The sequence below is a fragment of the Saimiri boliviensis genome, chromosome 12 (genome assembly GCF_048565385.1).
Source record: "Saimiri boliviensis isolate mSaiBol1 chromosome 12, mSaiBol1.pri, whole genome shotgun sequence".
Lineage (NCBI taxonomy): Eukaryota > Metazoa > Chordata > Mammalia > Primates > Cebidae > Saimiri > Saimiri boliviensis.
In genome coordinates this window covers 43,144,695-43,170,766 of record NC_133460.1, presented here as the reverse complement: position 1 = coordinate 43,170,766, position 26,072 = coordinate 43,144,695, and the positions used below count along the sequence as shown (strand labels likewise).

At 38.2% G+C, this 26,072-nt stretch overlaps 1 protein-coding gene across 2 annotated transcripts in view; it reads right to left on the bottom strand.

The window, feature by feature from the left end:
• The window catches only part of REEP3 (receptor accessory protein 3), a 108,024-nt gene that overhangs the window by 35,924 nt on the left and 46,028 nt on the right, over positions 1-26,072 (bottom strand). For both annotated transcript variants that reach the window (XM_039477779.2, XM_074382297.1), the window contains exon 2: positions 24,030-24,102. In XM_039477779.2, coding sequence (XP_039333713.1) covers positions 24,030-24,102 — 73 coding nt within the window. The remainder of the gene's footprint in view (positions 1-24,029; positions 24,103-26,072) is intronic.

Sequence of the window (26,072 nt, the reverse complement as noted above, 5' to 3'; positions counted from 1 at the left end):
TAAAATTCTATTCTGCATACAACAGTCAGGGTGCCTCCTTAAAACAGAAGTCAAATCATGTCGTTCTTCTCCTCAAACCTCTCTCATGGTTCCTTATCATTGCTTACTACAGGCTGGAAGGCCCTGTGTGTCTATCTGGCTTCAGCGGTCTCTCTGCTGCACCTCCTGTCCTGTTCTGCTCCAGCCACACCTGTTCTTTTACTGGCCCTAGTATGTGCTGATATGCTCCTGCCTTGAGGCCTTTTGGATGCTATTTCCTTGTCTGAAATACATTTCCCCCAGTTATCCATGTGAATAGCTTGCTCACTTGCTTCAGGTCTCTGTTGGAATATTTTCTGTGAGAGAGGCCTTTCCTGACTACCCTGTTTAAAATATCAAAATTCTAACTCCTTTATTCTGCTTTATTTTTCTCTTTAGCATGCATCACATATCATAGGCACATCTAACAAGTATTTGCGTTTCCCCACCTTCCTCTGCTTTTTCCCTAGTAGAATACAAACCCTAAGAGGACAAAGACTTTTATTTTGATCACTGATAAATCCTCCATGCCTGACATAAAAGGTGTAAATAAATATATGTTGATGAATTGTTGAATGAATGTGGGAACGTACATAGCTTAATGTGCTCCTTTTTGTAAGAACTGCAAAAGGCTAGAAAGTAGATAGGAGGTAAAGACATGATGAGTACATATAAACTAATCTTTTATGAGATCTGTTTTTGGCTGGATGCAGTGGCTCATGCCTGTAATCTCAGCACTTTGGGAGGCTGAGGTGGGTGGATCATGAGGTCAAGAGATTGAGACCATCCTGGGCAACATAGTAAAACACGATCTCTACTAAAAATACAAAAATTAGCTTGGTGTGGTGGCATGTGCCTATAATCCCAGCTACTCAGGAGGCTGAGGCAGGAGAATCACTTGAACCCAGGAGGTGGAGGTTGCAGTGAGCTGAGATCAGGCTACTGAACTCCAGCCTAGCCACAGAGCTAGACTCTGTCTCAAAAAAAAAAAAAAAAAAGAGATTTTTTTTTAAAGGAGAAAGAATGAAAAATAGCACGAGGCAACATCAAAGAATGTTTATGTTCTCAAGGATTTAACATTATACTGGAGAGATAATGAGATTCAAATTATGAGAAAGCAGGAATATTTAATGGAACAAGATCCTAGATGATACAGACAAGAATAAGATTAGGAACTTAGAAGGAAAAAGAGTGGGCTCAAGAAAGAAGCAGAGATACATCTTCCTCTGGGACAGAAAGCAAGCAAGAAGAGAGTGGCTGTGTCCAGAAGAGAGTTGAAGGGTTCACAGGTGAGGCCTTCTACCTTCACTCTTCAGTAGGGGGCAAGTTAAGGTTGGGCATGAGTGGAAAGGTGAGTGGATTTCAGAACAGCAGTAAACGTTTACAAAAGTTGTTGTTGTTTTGTTTTTTTTTTGAGACGGAGTTTCGCTCTTGTTACCCAGGCTGGAGTGCAATGGCGCGATCTCGGCTCACCGCAACCTCCGCCTCCTGGGTTCAGGCAATTCTCCTGCCTCAGCCTCCTCAGTAGCTGGGATTACAGGCACGCGCCACCACGCCCAGCTAATTTTTTGTGTTTTTAGTAGAGACGGGGTTTCACCATGTTGACCAAGATGGTCTCGATCTCTTGACCTCGTGATCCACCCGCCTCGGCCTCCCAAAGTGCTGGGATTACAGGCATGAGCCACCGCGCCCGGCCCAAAAGGATGGGAAAGGAAGCTGTCAGGGAAGAGCTGGGACAGACTATGTGACCAATGGTGCCTTCACCAGTTCTGGGTGCTGGTGCAAGGGCTATAACGAAAGGTCTAGGACAATGAAAGAAGAGAAGTATGAATGTGACATACTATTATCCATAAAATGCATAATGTGGTTAGAAAATGGCTGAGCCAGGGCCTGGTTCCTCTGCCCCTCTTTGCAGGTAGATGAGGAATGTGTCAACTTATCACCAAAAGGATATGAGGTGAGGCTTTTGAAAAGTGGATGTCTCTTCCACTTGCTCTTCCTCCCTTCTTGCTGGCTGGGATGGCAGGGAGCAGAGCACCCTTGGAAACTATGTGTTGAAGATGGGTGGAATCTGAGTTTTCAAATATTAATAGTTGCATTGGGAGAATATCTTGATGAAATGAGCACCTAACCAGGACGCCTATGTGAAAAAGAAATGCATTTCTATAGTTCTTCAGTCATATTGTTACATACTATGATCACAGCGGCTTAGCCTACCCCAATATAAGCGGTTACACTAATCTCTGTGATCATGAGAGAGCAAGGCCACAGCAGCAGTGGTTCCAGAATTAGGTAGGCTCTGGTTATAGTACTATTAGCTGCCATCTGTGGCAGGGCTAATACCAGGACTGGTGACGGTACTACAATGATTGAGAAATGGAGAAGAGGACCACATTTTAAGCAACCGTGGTTGAGATATACCCAGGGAAGTATTTTGGAAGAAACTGAAGGGTAGGAAGGATTGATGTTCTCATGCAGCAGACAGAGGCAGAGCCAGAGGAATACTATTTTAAATTATTATTGTGATCCCTTCGCAAGTGTGGACTCTGTCAATTTATTAGCTATCATCTGCATTCAGTCTATGTGGCTTCAGTAGTAATCTTCTTCTACTTCCAATAGGCCAGGAAATCAGATAAATAAGCTTGCTAGAAATAGACATAATATTTCAAGTAAATATATTCTGAGTGGGAGGACAATGAATAAAATGCAAAAAATAACATGCATAAACATCAGTAGCAAGACTCTATAAACAAAGATGTTTGATGTTTTATTTTGTTTACTTTGTTTTCTTTGCCAAGAGTGTATCTAATGCCTCATATAATACCTGGCACAAAACAGATGCTCAAAAATACTTATTGAAAGAATTAATAAGCCAAGTGCTGTGGCTCACACCTTTAATCCTAGCACTTTGGGATGTTTAGGTGGGAGGACTGCTTGAGCCCAGGAGTTCCAGACCAGCCCAGGGAACACAGCAAGACCCCATCTCTACCCCACCACGTAAAAATAATTAAAACAAAACAAAACAAAATAAAATAAAACAAAAAAATAATGAACTGGGCTAACTTAACAAGTGAGATTATAATTTCTATTTTTTCCTAATTACTTGGTAATAAACGTCTCTTGAAAGTGGTCATAATGAAATGGCAATCATTTTCACTTCTGGAGCACTTTACCTACTATATATTTTCTGACTGAGAAAATGTGATAAATATTTTCTTTTAAAATAAAAATATATAAATAAAAGAATCCTCAAATGGAATCTTAACATCATTTAAATATCAAAAGGAATTTATTTTCCAAGGAAATATAGTCTTATAATTAGGCAAGTTCTTTAGAAGAATATGGAGTCATCTGGATAGGATCTAAAATTACATTCTGATTTATATAGTGCATGGATCAGATCATCCTACTTAACAAGCCAGCACTTGCTTTATTATTACTCAAATCCATAAGGCTTTTATAAAGCCTTAGCATTTCAGAAATCCAGACGGTCATGTGAGGGAGTTCTTAGCTTCACCCTCTCAAAGGAATTAGAGGATATTTAAAGCTGGAGTGAATACTGTAAAATGAATGTACTCCTAGGCTAAATTTACTATCAAGAAAACCATGCTTCATTTAATAGGTATGCATTTACCTACCCTAATGCCAAATGAGAAGTTAGCTTCTTTTTATGATTTCTTAACATTTTTCAACATAACAAGATTCTATGATTTACATTCTTAGAGAAAACTTTTATAAAACTGATTTAGATCCCAGGATAAACAAATAAAGCAAACAAAAAGTAAGCTGCAAACAAAAGTAAATTGTAAAATGATCCTCATGATTTCCATCACAGAAATTGAAAGCAATATACAGGCCCCAAGTATACAGGGAAATATGTTATGGTTTGAGGTGTACTGTTGTAGATTTATAAGAGCCATAGATATTAGTAGCAATGGCTTATTAACTTCAAAGTATTTTTCTTAATTGATACCTTTATATAACTTACTCTTGTTATGCTATGACTAGTGAAATACTATAACAATGATAATATGTTAAATGCTATAATTATAATAATTTACAGTTGTATGATAAAAAGAAAAATTAATGTGATGTATTAATTTGATGAATATTACTTAGGGCCTACTATGAACTTTGAAGTCAAGGTTTTCCTATACCCACAAAGCTTTCATGGGGGGATTAGTATAATATAGAAGGGTAAGAATAGGTGATTACCAGCACAATGTCTGATTCAACATATAACTACTAGTATTTTATTACATATTATATTACATATTATTCACTGCCTTGTATGAATAAAATTTCTTTACTTCCAAAAGAAATCCTTCCTTAATTACCCCGACTCCCTCCAAAGATCATATATAATCTCTGTGTATTGTATTTTTCCTTTGTAACATATCCATATGGTTGGTTTATGTAACAACTACCTCTGCCATTTGAGACAAATGGGGATCAAAAGTGCCTTGTTCATCCTCATATTATCAGTACCTAGCAACCTGTGCCTGGAAAGCAAGCACAGAGGATGGCTTCCACTCAACTATTTCTTACATTTTAAGGTCTGAATTGATACAAGATCTCAACAAGTAACTCTGAACTGCAAGCAGCAGTTTATCACATACAAAATAGTCTATTTTTTCAAAGTTGTTTTCAAAGTTAACAGAGCTGAAACAGCTTTTCAAACTCTCTTAATTATAGATTCTTTGAATCATAAAGCTATTCATGCTGGTCTTTAAGAAAAAATGAAAAATCACACATGCCTAATTATTCAATTATTACCATACTAAGTAAATCCAGAGCATAACATGTTAAAATATGGTTCACTGGGAAAAAAAAATCTCTGCTGAGTCTAAAAAGAAATAAACACTACTGAATTTCAGACCACCCAATGAGAACTTTATTTTCTGACCATTACTTGTTACCCGCTCAAGTCAGTTCACCCAAAACATTCATTCTATACTACATTTCAGAGACAACAGAGATCCTCTGAAACAGATTTCTTTAAAGACAGTATAGAGTGGAAAAGATCTATTCCTGTTTCACTTACTTATGCAATAATTTGGTTACTTCATAATGATTTTACCCCCATTAAAAACAAAGAGGAATAAAATGTGAGAAATCAAATAGAAAAACTCCCTGTTTTATCCAACCCAGATGGCTTGGTTATGGGATTTTTCTCAGAGCTGTGCCAAGTTATAGGCATGGTTGAAAATAAGCTATTTGAAGTTAAATCCAAAGCGACAAGAGACCGTGGCTGAAAATAGTTTTGTTTTTTTTTAAAAGATGGAGTATGTGTTGGGGGTGAATATGTTAGTTTAGGATTGATTTAAGCTCCCTCAGCTTTGGGGTACTTCTTCCCCCATGGCCATCTAAGCAGGTTTTAACTGTCAGCAGCTCCCCAGTACTCCAACGACTGGGAGTTCTACTTTCAGATGCCAAACTGGCAGCAACATTGTTTACCTGCAGTTTCTAATTATCACTGCCAAAGACCTCACAGCATATCCTGTTGCTCTGAAGGAGAAAGCCTCACATTATATAAATGTATCTGGTGTTACAATGAGTTAAAATGGGGCAGACTGTAAATAGAAATGGATACCTCTGTCACAAAATTGCATTGGTCTTCCCCAGTGCTCTTGAATCACAGAAGCCCCACGTATCTGAACCCTGACCTCAGCAGAGTCTGAGAAACTTGAGATGGGAAAGTACAGACATGTTTAAAAATTAGATGATAATTAATTTAAAAGAAGTGTTGAAGATGCAAAAATCAGGAACTGTTTAAGGGAACTGTTCCCAGGAGCAGAATTTAGGAAGGAATGACTTTTTGGTCCCAAAATATCTCTCTCCATCCACATTGGCTGAGAATTCACACTTCACTTTTTATATTATTTAAAGTTTTATTGATTTATTTGGGATAATAAGCATTTTTAAGAGACACAGTTCCCTTTTAACAGGACCACACAGAATTTCTCAGGATTTTAGTATGGGAAAAAAAGACTCTTCAGATACAGACTGGGCTACACAGCCATCCTACTGGTTATCTCAGTTCCCATCCCAAACTGTTATCCTACTTTCTTCTTTCTCCTGGTCCTGGTCCCACTTAGGCACGTAGGCCCCCACTGCCTTATCTAACTTCACATAGTTGACTCCATGTGGCTCCTTCAGCAAGGGACCTAACCTAGCCACCAAAAGAGATGTATCATTCTCTAGGTGTCTGGCAAGGCTATGGCTGACTTAGTAAATGAAAAATTCCATTCTTTAGGTAAGATAACACCCCCATATACTACTGTTGCTTTATAATAAGTTCGACAGCACACATTAAACATACGGTAAGTATTTAAATGTCAACAATTGGCCCTTATAATAGTAGGACCACATGGTTTTCCTGAGAAAGCAAAGACTGATAGAAAAAAACCTCCGGGAAGACAAAATCTCCATCATGACTAAAAACAAACTTGTGTTATCAAATCACTTCTCTTCAAAGGCATGTACAATCAACCACACAGAAAGTTCACATTTAGGTGAGTGGGGGATGGGGGAGGGCAGCAAGTAACGGAGCACAGAATACAGGATACACAGGGTAAGGACGGGCTGCCTGAATGTCACAGTGGAAGCCCTAAGGAAACAGAGGCGCATAGACGCTGCAGAGAGCTAGGAAAGAAGGGTGGATGATTATAAATGGAAACTTCACTGAAGGAGACAATCTGGTCTAGAGCCAGCCACAAAACATGGAAACTAGGAATAAGTCCTACTCAATAAATAGCCTTCTTTTTCTTTCTTGTTTTTTGGAGATGGAGTTTCACTCTTGCTGCCGAGGCTGGAGTGCAATGGTGCGATCTCGGCTCACTGCAACCTCCACCTCCCAGGTTCAAGCGATTCTCCTGCCTCAGCCTTCCAAGTAGTTGGGATTACAGGCATGTGTCACCACGCCCAGCTAATTTTTGTATTTTTAGTAGAGACAGGGTTTCTCCATGTTGATCAGGCTGGTCTTGAACTCCCGACCTCAGGTGATCTGCCTGCCTCAACCTCCCACAGTGCTAGGATTACAGGTGTGAACCTATTTTTCTACAATATATTCCAAGTTGTTAATCAAGTTATATAAGATGTTTCTAAAATAAACTATTTATTTACATAAATATATGTTTTTAAAAGCACACAGTGCAGTAAAGGTGTGGTGAAGAGCTGTCTGAGTGCCACAATAAAATGAGATACTGCTTAGTCAGTTGTTTTTAACTTGGCTGTGAGTAAGAATCACTCGGGGATTACAGTTATACAGCTTCCAAGGTCTAAGCATCACAAGGTGCAGAGAGAGGGCAGACAGCTGTTTAAAAGGCAAGCTCCACAGAACCAGAGTCGAGAACATGCACAGAATCCTCTCGACGTGAACTGTGGTCTGCAGATTACTAGCACTGGCATCACTTGGAAAGCCTGTTTGAAATGCAGAATCTCAAGCCCAGGCTGGAACTATTAAATCAGAATCTGCATTTTAGCAGAATCCCACAGGATTCTCATGATCATTAAATTTTGAGAAGCACTGTAGTGAGAGGCTGCGCTGTGCATGTTCTGACAATATCAACTAGAGGAAGGTGGTGCTATTTTCTTTTTTTTTTTTTTTTGCCAGTTTATTATACGTATCATTTTTATTTATTTATTGCATTTTAGGTTTTGGGGTACATGTGAAGAGCATGCAAGACTGTTGCATAGGTACACACGTGGCAGTGTGATTTGCTGCCTTCCTCCCCTTCACCTATATCTGGCATTTCTCCCCATGCTATCTCTCCCCAACTCCCCACTCCCCACTGTCTCTCTCCTATTTCCCCCCAACGGACCCCAGTGTGTAGTGCTCCCCTCCCTGTGTCCATGTGTTCTCATTGTTCAACACCCGCCTATGAGTGAGAACATGTGGTGTTTGATTTTCTGCTCTTGTATCAGTTTGCTGAGAATGATGGTTCATGTCCCTACAAAGGACATGAACTCTTCGTTTTTGATGGCTGCATAAAATCCCATGGTGTATATGTGCCATATTTTCCCTGTCCAGTCTATCATCGATGGGCATTTGGGTTGGTTCCAGGTCTTTGCTATTGTAAACAGTGCTGCAATGAACATTCGTGTGCATGCGTCCTTATAGAAGAATGATTTATAATCCTTTGGATATATACCCAGTAATGGGATTGCTGGGTCAAATGGAATTTCTATTTCTAGGTCCTTGAGAAATCGCCACACTGTCTTCCACAATGGTTGAACTAATTTACACTCGGTTGTGCTATTTTCAAAGAGAATGTAGCCTTGGGGTTAGAGAAAAGATGAACTTGGTACTGAGATGATTTGTTCAGTGTAAACATTTAAAATGTACCCTTATTTTCATAATGTTGTTGACACATCATCATTTAAAGGAAAACACCAATAAGCTAAAAAGAATAGGAACTGGGCCTTTATCATACTTCTGAGGCACTGTTCATAGCTATCAATTGAGTAGATAAAAGAATTTAAAACTAAGCCGGGCACGGTGGCTCAAACCTGTAATCCCAGCACTTTGGGAGGCTGAGGCGGGTGGATCACGAGGTCATGAGATCAAGACCATCCTGGTAAACATGGTGAAACCCCCGTCTCTACTAAAAATATAAAAAATTAGCTGAGCATGGTGGCGCGTGCCTGTAGTCCCAGCTACTCAGGAGGCTGAGACAGGAGAATTGCCTGAGCCCAGGAGGCGGAGGTTGCGGTGAGCCGAGATCGCGCCATTGCACTCCAGCCTGGGTAACAAGAGCAAAACTCCGTCTCAAAAAAAAAAAAAAAAAAGAATTTAAAACTCTAATTATTCTGATAGCAAGAGAGACTTTTTTTAGCTCACTGCAGCATGGAACTCTTGGGCTCAAGCCATCCTTCTCCCTCAGCCTCAATAGCTGGGACTACAGGCATATGCCATCATGCCCAGCTATTTTTTTTTTATTTTTTATTTTTTGAACAGACAGAGTCTTACTATGTTGCCCAGGCTAGTCTCAAACTCCTGGGTTCAAGCAATCCTCCTACCTCACCCTCCCAAAGTGCTGGGATTACAGGAATGAGTCACCATGCACAGTCAAAAGACACAATTTAAAGTAAATATTTGTATAATACATTTCAATGCATTTTTTAAATGGTTTTTCAAAAAAACTTTTCATTTTATATTTTCATTACATTTCTGGTGCTTTTAAAAGTTATGATGTTTTGGGGAGTGACTTTATTTCATGCACTTAGCTACAATCTTCAGGAATAGCTCTAGCTTTTATATTTTTAGGAGGACCTTTCACGGTGTGATGGCAATCTGGTTGACAATCTGATTATTACAGCTGTAGTTGGTAAAGCACTATATTTTTAAAATTACATAATGGAAAGATGATGTACATGTCTGGGTATTCCAAAGACAGATCCTGGTATTGTGTGAAAGGGGAAACATCATTGCATAAATAATATAACCTTTAGCTGAAAAGGAAAAAATAGGTCTCTCTGATATTATTAGAAAATACTCCTTTTTAAATTTGTTTAGAGGCAGGGTCTCACTCTGTCCCCCAGGTTGGAGTGCAGTGGCATAATCCTAGCTCACTGTAGCCTCAGCCTCCTGGGCTCAGGTGATTCTCTTGCCTTAGTCTTCTAAGCCTCTGGGACTAGGCATGTGTTACTTTGCCTGGCTATTTTTATTTTTTTGCTGAAATAGGGTCTTGCTATGTTGTCCAGGCTGGTCTGCTGGGCTCAAGTCATCTTCTTGCCTTGGCATACCAAAGTGCTGGAATTACAGGCATGAGCCATCATGCCTGGCCCATTTTTAAAATAAGAATTATAGGTAATTTAATATTTTGTCACTTAAATTTAGTATTGCTTGCTTAAACTTTTCATTTTTTCAGTCCTTTTCTACCTTACCCTCTATCTTAGTTATTTAAGTGTTTATTTTACTAAACTTACTCAAAGAAACTCCTAGATATACTAATTCACCTAATTTTTTAATTTTTTGCTTTTATATGGCTTTATTCGTCCTACATTTCTTTCTTTCTTTCTTTTTTTTTTAGACAGAGACTTGCTCTGTCACCAGGCTAGAGTACTGTGGCACGATCTTGGCTCACTACAATCTCTGACTCTCTGGTTCAAGCAATTCTCCTCAACTTCCTGAGGAGCTGGGATTACAGAAATGCGCCACCACAACAAGCTAATTTTTGTATTTTCAGTAGAGAAGGGGTTTCACCATGTTGGCCAGGATGGTCTTGATCCTCTGACCTCATGATCCATCCGCCTCAGCCTCCCAAAGTGCTGGGATTACAGGCATGAGCCACTGCACCAGGCCCTCATCCTACATTTCTTACAAATTCTTTTAATTTTTATTTGTCTTTCTTCCTTTTCAAAATAGTCTTTTAAAGCTATTATAGCTGGATGCAGTGGCTCACACCTGCATTCCCAGCACTTTGAGAAGCTGAAGTGGGAGGGTCACCTGAGACGAGGAGTTTGAGACCAGCCTAGGCAACATATTGAGACCCCATCTCTACAAAAAATTCAAAAATTAGCTGGGTGTGGTGGCACACATCTGGAGTCCCAGCTACTGAGGAAGCTGAAGCTGCTGAAGGATAGATAGCTGGAGCCCAGGCTGAGGAGGCTGCGGTGGGTGACCTTTGATCATACCGCTGCACTCCAGCCCAGGCGATAGAGCAATACCACCCCTGCCTCTCTAAAAAGAAAAAAAAAAAAAAAAAAAAAAAAAAAAGGCCGGGCGCAGTGGCTCAAGCCTGTAATCCCAGCACTTTGGGAGGCCGAGGCGGGGGGATCACAAGGTCAAGAGATCGAGACCATCTTGGTCAACATGGTGAAACCCCGTCTCTACTAAAAATACAAAAAAAATTAGATGGGCATGGTGGTGCGTGCCTGTAATCCCAGCTACTCAAGAGGCTGAGGCAGGAGAATTGCCTGAACCCAGGAGGCGGAGGTTGTGGTGAGCCGAGATCGCGCCATTGCACTCCAACCTGGGTAACAAAAGCGAAACTCCGTCTCAAAAAAAAAAAACCAACCAAACAAACAAACAAAAAAACCCAAACAAAAAACAGCTATTACAGTCAAGAATATAAATTATGATATGTATTACTATAATTTCAATTTTTTATAATTAGTTTATTACTACATTGTTGATTTCTCTTATAGTCAATGATTATTTCTCCTGTGTGGAAATTACTGGTATTTTCTTCAAATTAGTGAGGTTATGTTTTCTGAATAAACGCCGTTATGTTTTCTGAATAAACGCCGGCTGCCTCTGAATTCAGGTCTCCCTGCAGTGAAGGTGGTAGCAGTTGAGTTTTCTGGTTATTGTAGCTTTTATGGTTTTAAACTATTCTATCACTAGGGATTAGGGTGGGGGTGGCTAGGCCTCCCTCCAACTTACTTCTTAGCAACATTTCCTTTAATGGAAACAACTGTTTCTGTCCCAGTTTAAAAAATCCATTTCCATTGGCACTACAGTTGGTAACATTCTTTCTTCCTAGATTTTAGCAAAAGCCTGACTGCTTAGCCTCTTAGGTTTAAGTGTTACTGTGAGAATTTTTTTTTCTATGTGTATGTTTTCCAAAGCATTTTCATTGGAAGCTAAAAGAGGACAGGCAGCTGTGAGTTGGCTGGCTACATCCTAGTGTGAACACTGTGGAAACGCTTTCAATTTACTTCAGAAGGGTCAAGAGTTCCTTTAATTCACATTCTAAAGTTTTGGATGAAACTCTGTTAGGCAAAATCCCCCTAGTATATCATCTTATTCAAATTTAATATTACTTTCCTAAATTTGGATATGTGGTAATAATCCTGAGGTGATCATAAAGAAATTGTTTCTATAAAACATAATGAAGGGTCAGGCATGGTAGCTCATGCCTGTAATCCCAGCACTTTGGGAGTCTTAGGTGGGCAGATCACTTGAGGTTGGGAGTTCGAGATCAGCCTGGCCAACATGGTGAGACCCCATCTCTACTAAGAATATAAAATTATTTGGGCGTAGTGGCACATGCCTATAAACCCAGCTACTCAGGAGGCTAAGGCAGGAGAATAGCTTGAACAAGGGAGGCAGAAGTTACAGTAAACCAAGATGCGCCATCACACTAGCCTGGGCAACAGAGCAAGACTCCATCTCAAAAAAAAAGAAAACATAATGAAGATTACAAAACACTTGATGATTATAACAGTACCAGTTGCTTTACCTGTTATAATATATATAGCGTATATAAATATATACAACATATATATTATGCTGTATATATTATATACAAAATAGTAAACATGACACATGAAAAATTAGATTTATAAAGAATAACCTAATTTACTTTAAGTAAATCCAAGTAGTTTAATTCATTAAAGTATAGCTAATTGTCCTATGTACACTTAAATTATCATTTTATTTATCAAAACGATTTACAAACAACTATAACTCAAGGCACACATGAATTCAGTGTATGTCAGCTAAAATTAAATGTTAAAGTTATTTTCAAGGATTGAAAATATGATAATATGTATTATTTTTATTTTTATTTTTATGTTTTGAGACAGGGTCTTGTTCTCTAGCCCATGGTGGAGTGCAGTGGCATGATCTTGGCTCACTGCAGCCTTGACCTGCTGTGCTTGAGCCATCCTCCCACATCAGCCTTTCAGGTGGCTGGGACTACAGGCACGTACCACCACCAAATTTTTTTATTTTTTTGGTAGAGACAGGGTTTCACCATGTGGCCCTGGCTGGTCTCGAACTCCTGGACTCAAGTGATCCATCCACCTGCCTCGGCCTCCCAAAGTGCTGAGATATAGGTGTGAGCCACCATGTCTGGCCATATATTACTTTAAATCTCTCTCCTAAGTGAAAATATTTAAAAACCAGTGTTACTGGTATAGTAAGTTTTACTTAATATTATAGAGTAACTCAACTACAAGTATCCCACTCATAAAGTCAATTTAGAAATTTGGGTAAAGATGGTAAACTGAATATACATATTCAATTCCAATCCCTCTACAAATATTAAAACAGTAAAGTGATTTTTAAAGAAAGCATAAGCTCAGAAGAATACAGAAGAGAACCTAAGAATTTTGGAGCCAGGAAGGAAATGGAGGAGTGGTAACTCAGTTAGGAGACCTGAGAAAACAGAACAGCAAGCTGGCAGGAGGAAAAACTGAGAAACAACCTAACTCTACATTGCAGAGCTCACCAAAAAAAATGGTGGCAAAATTTCTGGTCAAAGGGTTACAGAGGCAGGGCGCAGTGGTTCATGTCTAACAATCCTGGCAATTTCTGAGGCCCAGGTGGATGGATAGCTTGATCCCAGGAGCCCAAGAACAGCTTGGGCAACATAGCAAAATCTTATCTTTACTTAATAGAAAAAAATAAAGAAAATAAAAATAGCCAGATGTGGTGCCACATGCCTGTAGTCCCAGCTACTGGGGAGGCCAAGGAGGAAGGATCACATGAGCCCAGGAGTTGGAGTTTGCAGTGGGCTACAATGGGCAATAGAGCAAGATCCTATCTAACAAAACAAAAAGGGCAGGGTTGCTAATGGTAGGAAGGATAGCTGTACATCTGCTTACGGAGTAGGGAGACCCCAAGATATCTTCTCACTCCCGAAGACTGACAATGTCCCTTCTTCCCCAGGGAAACCCTTACGTTTATTCTAGAAAGGGTGAATCAGAGAGTTTCTGGATTTGCAAATCTCCAGCACAACTGAGCATGGGCATGGGGCTGATAGGGATCTAGTAAAAGTTTATAAACGGAATATTGATGCCTCCAAGCTTTATTCTCCCACCAGGATGCTGGCAAGAAAGTACCTTTCAGAATGGAAGAGTCTTCTCTGAAGAATATGACTGGCCCAAGAGAAAATTACCTAAAGATACAGACATTGGTTAACTTTCCAAGAAATGGTTGTTATGGGTTGAATGGTGTTCCCAAAACAGATGTGCTAAGGTCCACTCTAGACTGAATTAGATCTTCCCAAAATTAATAGGTTGAAGTCCTAACTTCAAATGTGTCTATATTTGGAGTTATGGCCTTTATGGTGCTAATTAAGGTTAATTACCTTAATTAGGTCATAGGGTAAAGCCCTACTGATAGGGTTGGTGTCCTTACATGAAAAGGAAAAAGAGGAATGCTTCCCTCTATGTACACACATCAGGAAGACTATGTGATGACACAATGGTCTTTTCCTTACAAGCCAGGAAAAGAGCCCATACAGGAAGCCAACCCTGGCAGCACCTTGATGTTGGATTTCCAGTCTCCAGAACTGCAAGAAAATATTTTCTGTTGTTCAAGTTACCCAGTCCATGGTATTTTGTTATGGCAAAACAAGCAGACTAATACACAGTCCTAAACCCCAATACCTCAGAATGTGACTTTATTTGGAAACAGGGTCATTGAAGATGTCGTTAAATGAAGTTATGTGACTGGTGTCCTTATAAGATGAAGAGAAGAGACAAAACAGACACACAGAGACACGAGGGGCGAGTCCTATGTGACAATGGAGGAAGACTGTGTAGGTAGACTGAAGTGCTGGAAACAATCAGCAGCTAGGAATTCAGAAGGAACCACTCTCCTCAACAGGTTTCTGAGGGAGTGTGGCCCTATCAACATCTTGATTATGGAATTAAGGACTTCTAGCCTCCAGAAATTGTGAAACAATACATTTCTGTTGTTTTAATCCACACTGCTTGTGGTATGTCCTTATGTCAGCCATAGGAACACATACGATAATCTAGTCAGATCACTCTACAGTGAAAATCACATTCAACAAGCCCTTTTATGGGCACCTGGCTCCAGGCAGCTTTCATTATTATCCTAAAAAATGAGCAGAGAATCAGAGATCGTCCAACTTTTGAGGAAATCATACATGGAAAACAGAGGCTGAAACAAATTTAAAATAGAATTCAAAGGAAAGACTATGCAGGAAAAAAAACATGTCCAAAAAACTGTCAGTCATAGTCTAAAAAAAAAAAAAAAAAGAGATCTTAAAACATAAAATAAGAATACGATGCTAAAGACAAAGGAATATTCACACAATAAAAACAGCTCTGGCCGGGCGCAGTGGCTCAAGCCTGTAATCCCAGCACTTTGGGAGGCCGAGGCAGGTGGATCACGAGGTCACGAGATCGAGACCATCCTGGTCAATATGGTGAAATCCCGTCTCTACTAAAAATATTAAAAATTAGCTGGGCATGGTGGCGCGTGCCTGTAAACCCAGCTACTCAGGAGGCTGAGGCAGGAGAATTGCCTGAACCCAGGAGGTGGAGGTTGCGGTGAGCCGACATCGCGCCATTGCACTCCAGCCTGGGTAACAAGAGCAAAACTCTGCCTCAAAAAAAAAAAAACACACACACAAAAAAAAACCCCAAAAAAAACAGCTCCTAGGAATTAAGCAGATAGATGCAGAAATTAAAACATCAATTGAAGGGTTAGAAGGCAAAACTGAGAAACTCAATCAGAAAGTGGAACAAAAGGAGATGAGAAAGAGAAGGGAAAATATTAAAAAAAAAATTAGAGAACCAGTCCAAGTGCCTTATAACTGAATAAAAGGAATTCCAGACAGAACAACAGGGGAAATTTGGTACAGAACAGCATTAAAGAAAAAAATTTAACCAAATTTCTCAGAGCTGAATGAAAAAGGATTCCCAGATTAAAAGAGACTACTGAGGGTTTGGTAAAATTGATTATAACAGACTCACACACCAAAGCACATCATCATGAAATTTTAAAACAACAGGAAAATAGAAAATATCCCATAAGCTTCCTGAATGGAGAGAAAAACAGGTAAGCATCATAATGGCTTCAGCCTTCTCAACAGCGACACCAGAAGTCAAAGACAATGAAGAAATGCTCTCAAAATTCTGAAAGAAAATGCACACAACTCTAGCAAAGTTTGGGTCTGGATACACAGTAAGAACAGAGAATACCAGACAAATGAAACATGATAGTGAATAATACCAGAGAAAAGAATGGTAATGGTAGGATACTGTAGAGATCAGCTGTGAATAGTATTATAATGAAAATGATTATATGACAGGTACTGTTATGTGTAAGGTACAGATTTAAATGCTTTCTGTTAATTAACTCATATAATGAACACAACACTTAAACGCTTTATGTTCATTATATACCACTACTTACTGATTAGAAAATTGAGGCATAGAAAGGTCAAATAACTTGTAATGGGTTGGGCTAGAATGATAACCTAGGAAGCCTGTTTCCAGACATTGTGTATTTTAGCTCTATATTCTATTGCTTCTAATTTCATCTAGATAATATAAATATTGAATATTGAGCTAACTCAAATTGCACTGTAATGATTCCAGGAAGCTATAAGGACAGGGAAATACACATATGCATAGTGGCACTGGGTAACTACTAAATCATCTTTCATAGAAGGAAGTTAATTCATGATGTCCATCTGAAAAATTAAGAAATATCAGAATAAACATGTTATTTGGAATATGGAAATAAATGCTAAAAGATTCAGATAAAAGAGTTTGAAGTAGTTGCCTCTAGAGAGTTAGACCTAGGGATGGGAGCTTATGGGATGGGAACTATTGGTTTCCATCATTGGCCTTGGAAAACTAATTGGTTTTTTTAAGTTATAAGCAAATACAGCTTTGATAAAAATAAAAACTAAATTAAAAGTAGATCAGAATGGAAAATACACAGACAAGCAAGCGGCCTGACAAAATTAATTTTAGTAAAAATCCCATCATAATTAGTAGGCTAATATTTAAACTTTTAAAATTATTAAAACCCTTAAATGAAATGAGTAATTTTTATCAAAAATACCAAAAGATACCTAGGAAACACTTCTTGAGAACAAAGAAAAGTTCTTTAGTATGTTTTTCCCCTTCTATTTCCACTCTAAAGTTAGTAGGCAACTTCAGATTTTATTATCAATAAGATCTGTAGAACTGGCATGTGGTTTATTTGTTCATTTTCATATCACCTAAACAGTCAGTCAAAAATTAGGTCACTTTCAAAAACCAAGTCAGCAGACTTTTAGAGGGCCATTTCTAGGCCATTTAAAGAGTAATCTCCCAGTTTTTCCTGTTCTTTGTTCTTGCTCACAGTAAATCTCAGAACCAAATGTCTGATTTTGATTTGTAAGTGCTGTTAGCCAATCTTTTCATTGCTGCTTTCTCCAACATTCTTAGAATAAGAACACTGGTTTCCTAGAAAAGCTGCAGCAATTACACACAACTTGGAAGTAAACACTCTATTTTCAAGTCATGAGATGGAATGAGCCTGAAAAAATCTGCAAAACCATACTAATTCTTCAGTAAGTTTACATTTCAATTATGCAAGACTGAAAGTCTTTAAGTAGGCCATATCAGCCACACTATGCAGGAAATTATATCCTAGGAAAGCTCTGTTTTAAAAATAGGCAAAGTAAGAAAGGAAGGTTGCCAAAATACACAGTACTTCCCATTTGTTTTGATTTGAACACAGCATCTGTTTTATCAGGTGCAATCTACCATTTGCAGGCTTAAGGGGAATGGTAGTAGTTAGGGTGGGAAGAAGTAAATTAACAGAAAATGTTTGCTTTCTGAAAATAATTTTGAAGTAGATAACAGCGGAATTTAGGTCATAACCAAATACCACAAAGAAACTGGGTTTCGGGATAAATGTTAAGACTGGACTACATACCCCTTAACCCAGCAGAATCAAAGCTGGTAAACTAGATCAGTCCATGTAAGAAATGTACATGATCTTAAGCACAGTATTTGATGTATACTTAAAAGTCAACTTTTCTCATTTATTTATTCAAGAAACAATGAGTACCTATTATGCAGCAGGTACTGTTCGAGGTACAGGAATATAGCAATTAATAAAACAAAAAAACACTTCCCCATGGAGCTTATTCTGGTGAAGAAGACAAACATATATAAATGAAGAATACAATATCGGATACTATAAAGTGCTATTAAAAACATAACAGGGCCGGGCGCGGTGGCTCAAGCCTGTAATCCCAGCACTTTGGGAGGCTGAGGTGGGTGGATCACGAGGTCAAGAGATTGAGACCATCCTGGTCAACATGGTGAAACCCTGTCTCTACTAAAAATACTAAAAATTAGCTGGGCATGGTGGCATGTGCCTGTAATCCCAGCTACTCAGGAGGCTGAGGCAGGAGAATTGCCTGAACCCGGAAGGCGGAGGTTGCGGTGAGCCGAGATCGCGCCATTGCACTCCAGCCTGGGCAACAAGAGCGAAACTCCATCTCAAAAAAAAAAAAAAAGAGTCTGTTTAACAATGAAAACACATGGACACAGGGAGGGGAACATCACATACCAGGGCCTGTTGGGGGATCAGGGGCAAGGGGAGGGAGAGCATTAGGACATATACCCAATGCATTCAGGGCTTAAAACCTAGATGATAGGTTGATGGGTGCAGCAAACCACCATGGCACATGTATACCTATGTAACAAGCCTGCACGTTCTGCACATGTATCTCAGAACTTAAAGTATAATTAAAAGAAAAAAAGAGAATCCATTTAAATCAGATGGCTAAGTTTAGGACTTAGCCTTGCACTGAGTGCAAGCAAATAATGTTCAAAATTTTTGTCAGAGTAAAATTAGACTGGAAATACTTAGAAGATTGTCAAGCTTTAAATAATTTTCTTTCCTTTTTTCAAAGGAGGAAATTTACAGAATTTTCAAAAACTTCTATTTCATTTTTGAAGCTCTTTGTTACAGGTGATTTCAATGCTGATGGGTCCTGCCCTGGTAAGCTGCCTGAGTGTCCTTCTTGGAAAATATCTACATGGCTGTGGCCCCTGAACATCTAGTTTTGAATTATGTAATCAGATGCACATTCACTGGCTGGTTGTGAAAGCTGTTTCAACTTTTACGTGAGTCTAGAATCTTCACCTGTGTTTCTAAAGGTAGCATGGTAGAATAGACAGAATAAAACACTAGAAACAGAAGACCTCTGATCTGGTACCAATTCTGCCTTTATAATCCATGTGACTCCAGGTAAATTTGCTTCTCTATGCCTGTATTACTGGAATATTTCCTATGCCTATTTTATGGGACTGCAGTAAGGATCTGTGAGATATTATTGGAGTAGGCAGAAAAATGCCCTCTCTCCCCTAAAGAAGTCTGTGTCTTAATCTCTGGAAACTGTGAATATGTTAGGTTACACTGTAAAGGAGAAATACGGTTGCAGATGAAATTAGGGTTCCTAATCTGCTGACCTTGAAATGGGAAGTGTATCCTGGATTAATTAAGTGGGCCCAATGTAATTGGAAGAGTTCTTATAAGTGGAAGAGGAAGCAGAAGAGAGAACCTGAGAGATGACAGCATGAAAAGGTATCAGCCTAACATTGCTTGGGGATGGAGGAATAAAGCCATAAGCCAAGGAATGTGGGCAGCCTGTTGAAGATGCAGATGACAGGGAAACAGACTTTCCTCTAAACCCTCCAGAAGGGGTGAGGCCTGTGGACTCATTTTACGTTTCTGACCTGTAGGACTATAAGTGAATAAATTTGTGTTTATGTTGTTCTAAGCCAATAAGAGTGTGATAATTTGTTTCAAAAAATTATCCAGAGTAGCAAATAAAAATAATAAAAGTACTCTGAAACTGATAGGAAATCATTTAAACAGAAAATATTATTATTCCAAGGTGACACCTCAACTTAGTCTCTCTAGCAGCTTCCCCCTGACCCCACCACCCTACCTGAGGGTCTCACTCTGTCTGTTGTCCAGGCTGGAGTGCAGTGGCACAATCAGGGCTCACTGTAGCCTTGACCTCCCAGGTTCAGGTGATCCTCCCACCTGAGCCTCCTAAGTGGCTGGAACTACAGGCACACACCACCGTGCCCTGCTAATTTTTGTAGAGATGGGGTTTTGCCATGTTGCCCAGGTTGGTCTCAAACTCCTGGGCTCAAGAGACCTGCCTGCTTCAGCCACCCAAAGTGCTGGGATTACAGGTGTAAGCCACTGCACAAGGCCTCTCTAGCAGCCTTGATGGCAGGCAATTTAGTTGCTGGGAGGTCTTTAGAGTTGATACATTTCCCTGTCAAAGGCAGATGCCCTGTCCTTGTTTCAGTGCCTGACCATTTATTTTGCTTTTAGTTCTTATTTTATTTGTGAAGTAGAGTTGATTACCATGTAATTATCAAACCAACTCCAGCCACCTGCCTTTCACCTTCCCTAGGTTCTCCTCAATTACTCATTATTCTGGTCTCAAATGGATGGCTAAGAAAACTTTTTTTCAGGATACTAGGCTTAATACCTGAGTGATCAAAGCCTGTATCACACACCCCATGACACAAATTTACCTATATAACAAACATGCACAAACCCTAAACTTAGAATAAAAGTTAAAAAGAAATGCTTTTCAGAGTCATAGTATTACTGCAAACTTACGTACAGATAATTCCAGCTTTATTAATGAGTATTCTCTAAAAACAACTGTGCAAAGCTGTATGCTTATTATAAAACAAAATACACACACACATATATATCTCATTACATAACATATTAATAGTTTTCTCATTAGTTTGAATGCTAATGGATTCTTGTCCATAGTTAAATTATCTTCACACTTGATCTTAGCCAAAAGGCCAAGAAGCAATTCAATTATCTTTATGAAATAGAAAATTTCAGGGTTAGATCATACTTATTAATTCCCAATTTACAAAATAATCTAGTAATGAAAATCTGAGTGTTATATCAAGGCTAATAAAACACATAAATTCTTGTTTTTAAGTCTTTAAAAATTAATATTAAAAAAGTTGAATTGATGCACAGCATTTATAAATGGATTAATCTTTCTGATTTATATTTTATTATTATTGTTACTAATTTTTTTTGAGACAGGGTTTCATTCTGTTGTCCAGGCTGGAGTGCAGTGCTGGAATCATGGTTCACTGCAGCCTCAAATTCCTGGGTTCAGGTGATTCTCCTACGTCAGCCTCTCCAGTAGCTGGGACTACAGGCATGTGCTACCATACCCGGCTAATTTTTATAATTTTTGTATAGACAGGGTTTTACCATTTTGGCTAGGCTGGTCTCAAACTCCTGGCCTCCTTCTACCCACCTTGGCCTCCCAAAGTGTTGGGATTATAGGTGTTAGCCACTGCACATGACCAAGCCTATTTTTTATTATAGTTAATTTAATATTTTTATATTTCTTATTGCTATCCCTTTACCTTTGACTTTTATTTTAGGGATGATATTTCTGTGCTTACTGATAATATCCTCAAGTTATTAGAGCTTCTCATCTAAACAATCTGTACTTAACTTTTTTTCCTAAAAAAAGAGCAGATTTGGGAGGGAAGATGGGAGAATACCATAAGCACAAATATATATACAATGAACACACACCCAGCAGCACACCAAATTATTATATATCCTGGGCTTCTGGAAAGCTTTCTAGGTGAAATGGGTCCAATGTTGAGAGGCATAATACCCTGTACTTCAAATGTACATTGAATTAGACTCAGAAAAAGATCGAATTTAATAACATTATAAAAAACATTCCAAATAGGGGAATGGTTCCCATTTATTAAGCACTGGCCGGAAGTAGATTCTTCAACTTATATTTTCATGGTGTTTGGAAATGATGACCAACTCTTACCTTTATCTTCCAAAAGAGAATTCCAATTAAAATACTACACAGTAGGGCAGAATGTTGTCTATGGAATTGTACAAGCCTGTAAAAGCATTACTGTGTTGCTCTAGGTATATTAATAATACGACAATGAAAACAATAAGCGAAAGTATATTATTTGACAGTAATTTCATGTTACTGAATCTAGTAATAAAAAATGTGGGGAGTTGGGTACTGTGGCTCATGTCTATAATCCCAGCACTTTGGAAAGCTGAATTAGGTGGATAACCTGAGGCTAGGAGTCCAAGACCAACCTGGGCAACATAGTAAGACTCCATCTCTATAAAAAAAAAAATAATAATAATAAATTAGCTGGACATGCTGGTACATGGCTGTAGTCCCAGCTACTCAGGAGGCTGAGGTAGGAGGATCATTTAAGCTCATGAGGTCCAGGCTACAGTGAACTATGATGGTGCCATTGTACTTCAGCCTGGGTAATAAGAGCAAGATCCTGTCCCAAAAAATTAAAAAAAAAATAAATAAATAAAATAAAAATTCTGGGTTGTATTTCATGTTTAGGGGCTTTTTCATTTCATTATTTCCAATGATTAGCATATCATTTTATAAAACTATTAGTCTATGACTTATCAGAAAAACAAAAGTCGTCCTGTATCACAGGCAGCTTGAGAAGCATTATTAACAGACATGCTGGCATCTAGAAACCAATGTATGCCAGCACTATAAAATAATATGCAAAGTATTTACTCTAACATATATTAAAATATGAACCTTCAAACCTTGTATAAAATGAATTTAAATTACCAGGACTTAATATGGTTCCATCTCTTAAGATTAATTTCACCAATCGTAGCTCCAAAAGATACACATATAAAAGGATGGAAAAATTTCAGAGCCCAACTATGTAACTTATTTACCTCTGCCAGATGTATTCCACTATTTTGACTTGTATTAATGTATACTTTACTTCAGAAGTTAGTTGTATATACAGGAGAAAAAAATGACTATAAAAGTTTAATGAAATGAGTTAGTTATAAAAGTTTCACAATCTGTCCCTTCCTCCCACCCCACAAAAACTCTGAACATATAAAGAACCATGATCTAATCTCTGATCATTTGACCAACTGATGACAAGACTATCATCTAAGATCCCTTACAAAGAACCACAGCTATATACCCCAAAGAATCAAACATAGGTGCTCAAACAAATCCTTGTATGTGAATGTTCATAGCAATACTATTCATAATAGCCAAAAGGCAGAACAATTCATATGTCTGTCAACAGATGAATGGATAAGCAAAATGTTGTACATCTACACAGTAGAATGTTATTCAGCCATAAAAAGGAATGTAATACGTTCTACATACCAAGACATGTATGAACCTTAAAAACATTATGCTGAGTGAAGGAAGCCAGACTCAAAAGATCACATATTATATGATTCTATTTATATGAAATATCCAGACTAGCAGACTGGTGATTGTCAGTGACTTGGGGTAGGAGAGGCTAGGAAGTAACTGTTTAATGGGCGCATTTGGATTTATTTGGAGTGATGAAAATATTTTGGAACTAGAAAGAGCTAGTATTTGTATAATATTGGGAATACATAAAATGCCTCTAAAATGGGTAATTTTATATTATGTGAATGTCACCTCAATTTTGAAAAAAAGGGCCATAGTTACTGATGTGCTGTTATCTCGGTATTGACCGCTTATCCTGTTAATTAACCACCAATACAATATGATTTTGCTATTCTCTAAAAATTCATTCCATCACACATACTAAACTAGATCAGAATTTGTAGGTGGGGAAGGCCATTTACTATTACATCATGTAGATAAAATGAGAAATGAGGACAACTTCAAAAATGTTAAAAAATAAATGTTAGTGACAAAAGAAAATTAGGGAATAGAAAAGAAGAAACTAAAAACAAAGAAATACTGAGGACTCATCGCTTATCAAAACAAAATCATTACAAATATTCAAGAAGGAAAAAGATTGCAGTGGTCAGTGGTGATGGAGTATCTGCAATACTCATATCGATTAGAAAGTGATGGAACACCTACAGAAGAAGAAAAAGGCTTTGGGGCCAGAGAGATATATTCTCAATGTACCTATAAATTTATAAGGCAAAAAAAACCCCACAACCCCCCTCCCCAAATGAAACAAACAAAAGTTCTCCAACCCCTTATTACACTGGAATTTATAGACTAAATCAAGAGCTATTCAATTACTCATCTTGGGAACCATACACTTATTTTCATTGAAACTCCACTTTCTGGTTGTTTTCAAAGATCTTTAAAAAGTATAGTTTTGTTACCTCACATTCATAACACCTTTTAACCCAAAACATTGCTACAGTTATTTTTAAGAGAATAGCAGTTTTTCAGTGTATATCATTAAAATATTAAACTCAGATCAATCACTCATAAAACTTTACTTACATATTCCTTCACGTTTTTTGTTTTCACAGCTTTGTATGAATAATATGCAGGATAAAGCATTCCAAACACCAGCCTAAAAGTAAAAAGAATGACAATACTGTTAAAACACAACAATGCTTTTAACAGCTCATAAAAATTTAAACTAATAGATTAAAAAATAACTATAAATTTGTGTAAATTAAATCTACTCAGAAAAAGTAAAAATATTTTTAATTAAAAGATAATTTTAATATTTCAGAAGTAGTTTCATAAAAATAAAAACTTTATTTTTTGAAAAAATTGACTTCTGAAGCTTTTTTTCTCATTGCAAAAAATATTCTGTGGTTCCTTGAACAACATTTAGAAAGTTCAGGAAATTACCAAGAATAAAATAAAAATTGCTCCAACCCTACCAGAGATTATCACAGGCAACATCTTATTGCACACAAATCCCACTATTTATCTATTTGTTGTATACCTAAGACATAAATATACACATACTCAATTTGTGGTAATAAAAACTTGGTCCTTCACTAGACTAGTTAGAAACACTGGGTTCTAATTATGACAGAGGTGTAAGGCAATTCCTGATACATTAACTATACTATGTATTAAAATAACTTTCTTTAAGTACTTACAAATTGACTTTAAATCACTAATAGGACTTAATTTAATGCCATTTGTAAAGATCAGCAAATCCCAGATCCAGGAGATATGTACGAATGAATAATAAAAACATAAGACACAGAAATTTTATGACATAGTATACACAGTTCACAATGGGTATTTTCACATATCACAAATAAGTATTTTGTTCTGAAATGTTATCCTACAGTATTTTTACTGATTGATTGATTAAGATGGTGTGTTGCTCTGTCGCCCAAGCGGGAGTGCAGTGGTGTGATCTCAGCTCGCTACAACCTCCGCCTCCCAGGTTTAAGTGATTCTCCCGCCTCAGCCTCTGGAGTAGCTGGGATTGCAGGTGTGTGTCACCACACCCAGCTAATTTTTTGTAGAGACAGAGTTTAGGTTGGTCTCAAACTCCCGACCTCAAATGATCCATCTGCCTTGCCTTGGCCTCCCAAAGTTCTGGGATTACAGGCATGAGCCACCACACCCGGCCAGTGTTATTCTTAATGTCTGCGTTGCATCATACATTGAGGTTCCCTTACTTTATATAAACAATACTATAATTACCACCTTTTGATTAATTTTTGAGGTTTTACTATTCCACATAACGCTGTGAAAAACTTTGTCATCACTGATAATTCACTTCTTGGTTGTGTTGTTGCTGCTTCAAAGGGTACACACATTTTTTATCTATTAATCTATTCTCATGCCTTAGCCTCCTGAGTAGCTGGGTAGGTGTGTGCTACCATGTCTGTATAATTTTTGTATTTTTAGTAAAGACGGGTTTTTGCCATGTTGCCCAGGTTGGTCTTGAACTCTTGAGCTCACGCAATCTGTCATCTGCCTCAGCCTCCCAAAGTGCTGGGATTACAAGTGCAAGCCACAGTGACTGGCCTAACGTGCGTTTCTGAATACCAGTAAATTTGAATTTTTTTTTTCAAGTGCTTACTGGCCTTTTGATGAGTATATGATAACTTTCTATTTTTTTTCTGTTGTTTTAAATGGCCATTTTAAAAAGAATATTTTATAGAAAAGTTGGAAAGATAGTACAGATAGTTCCCATATACTCAATACCCAGTTTCCTCTACTATTATCATTATTATTTTTAGATGGAGTCTCGCTCTTGTTGTCCAGGCCAGAGTGCAATGGCACAATCTCGGCTCACTGCAACTTCCGCCTCCCTGGTTCAAGTGATTCTCCTGCCTCAGCCTCCTGAGCAGCTAGGATTACAGGTGCCCACCACCATGCCCATCTAATTTTTTGTATTTTTAGTAGAGATGAGGTTTCACTATGTTGGTCAGGCTAGTCTTGAACTCCTGACCTCAGGTGATCCACCCGTCTCAGCCTCCCAAAGTGCTGGGATTACAGGTGTGAGCCACCGCGTCTGGCCAGTTTCCCCTATTATTAGCATCTTATATTGGCATGGTACACTCA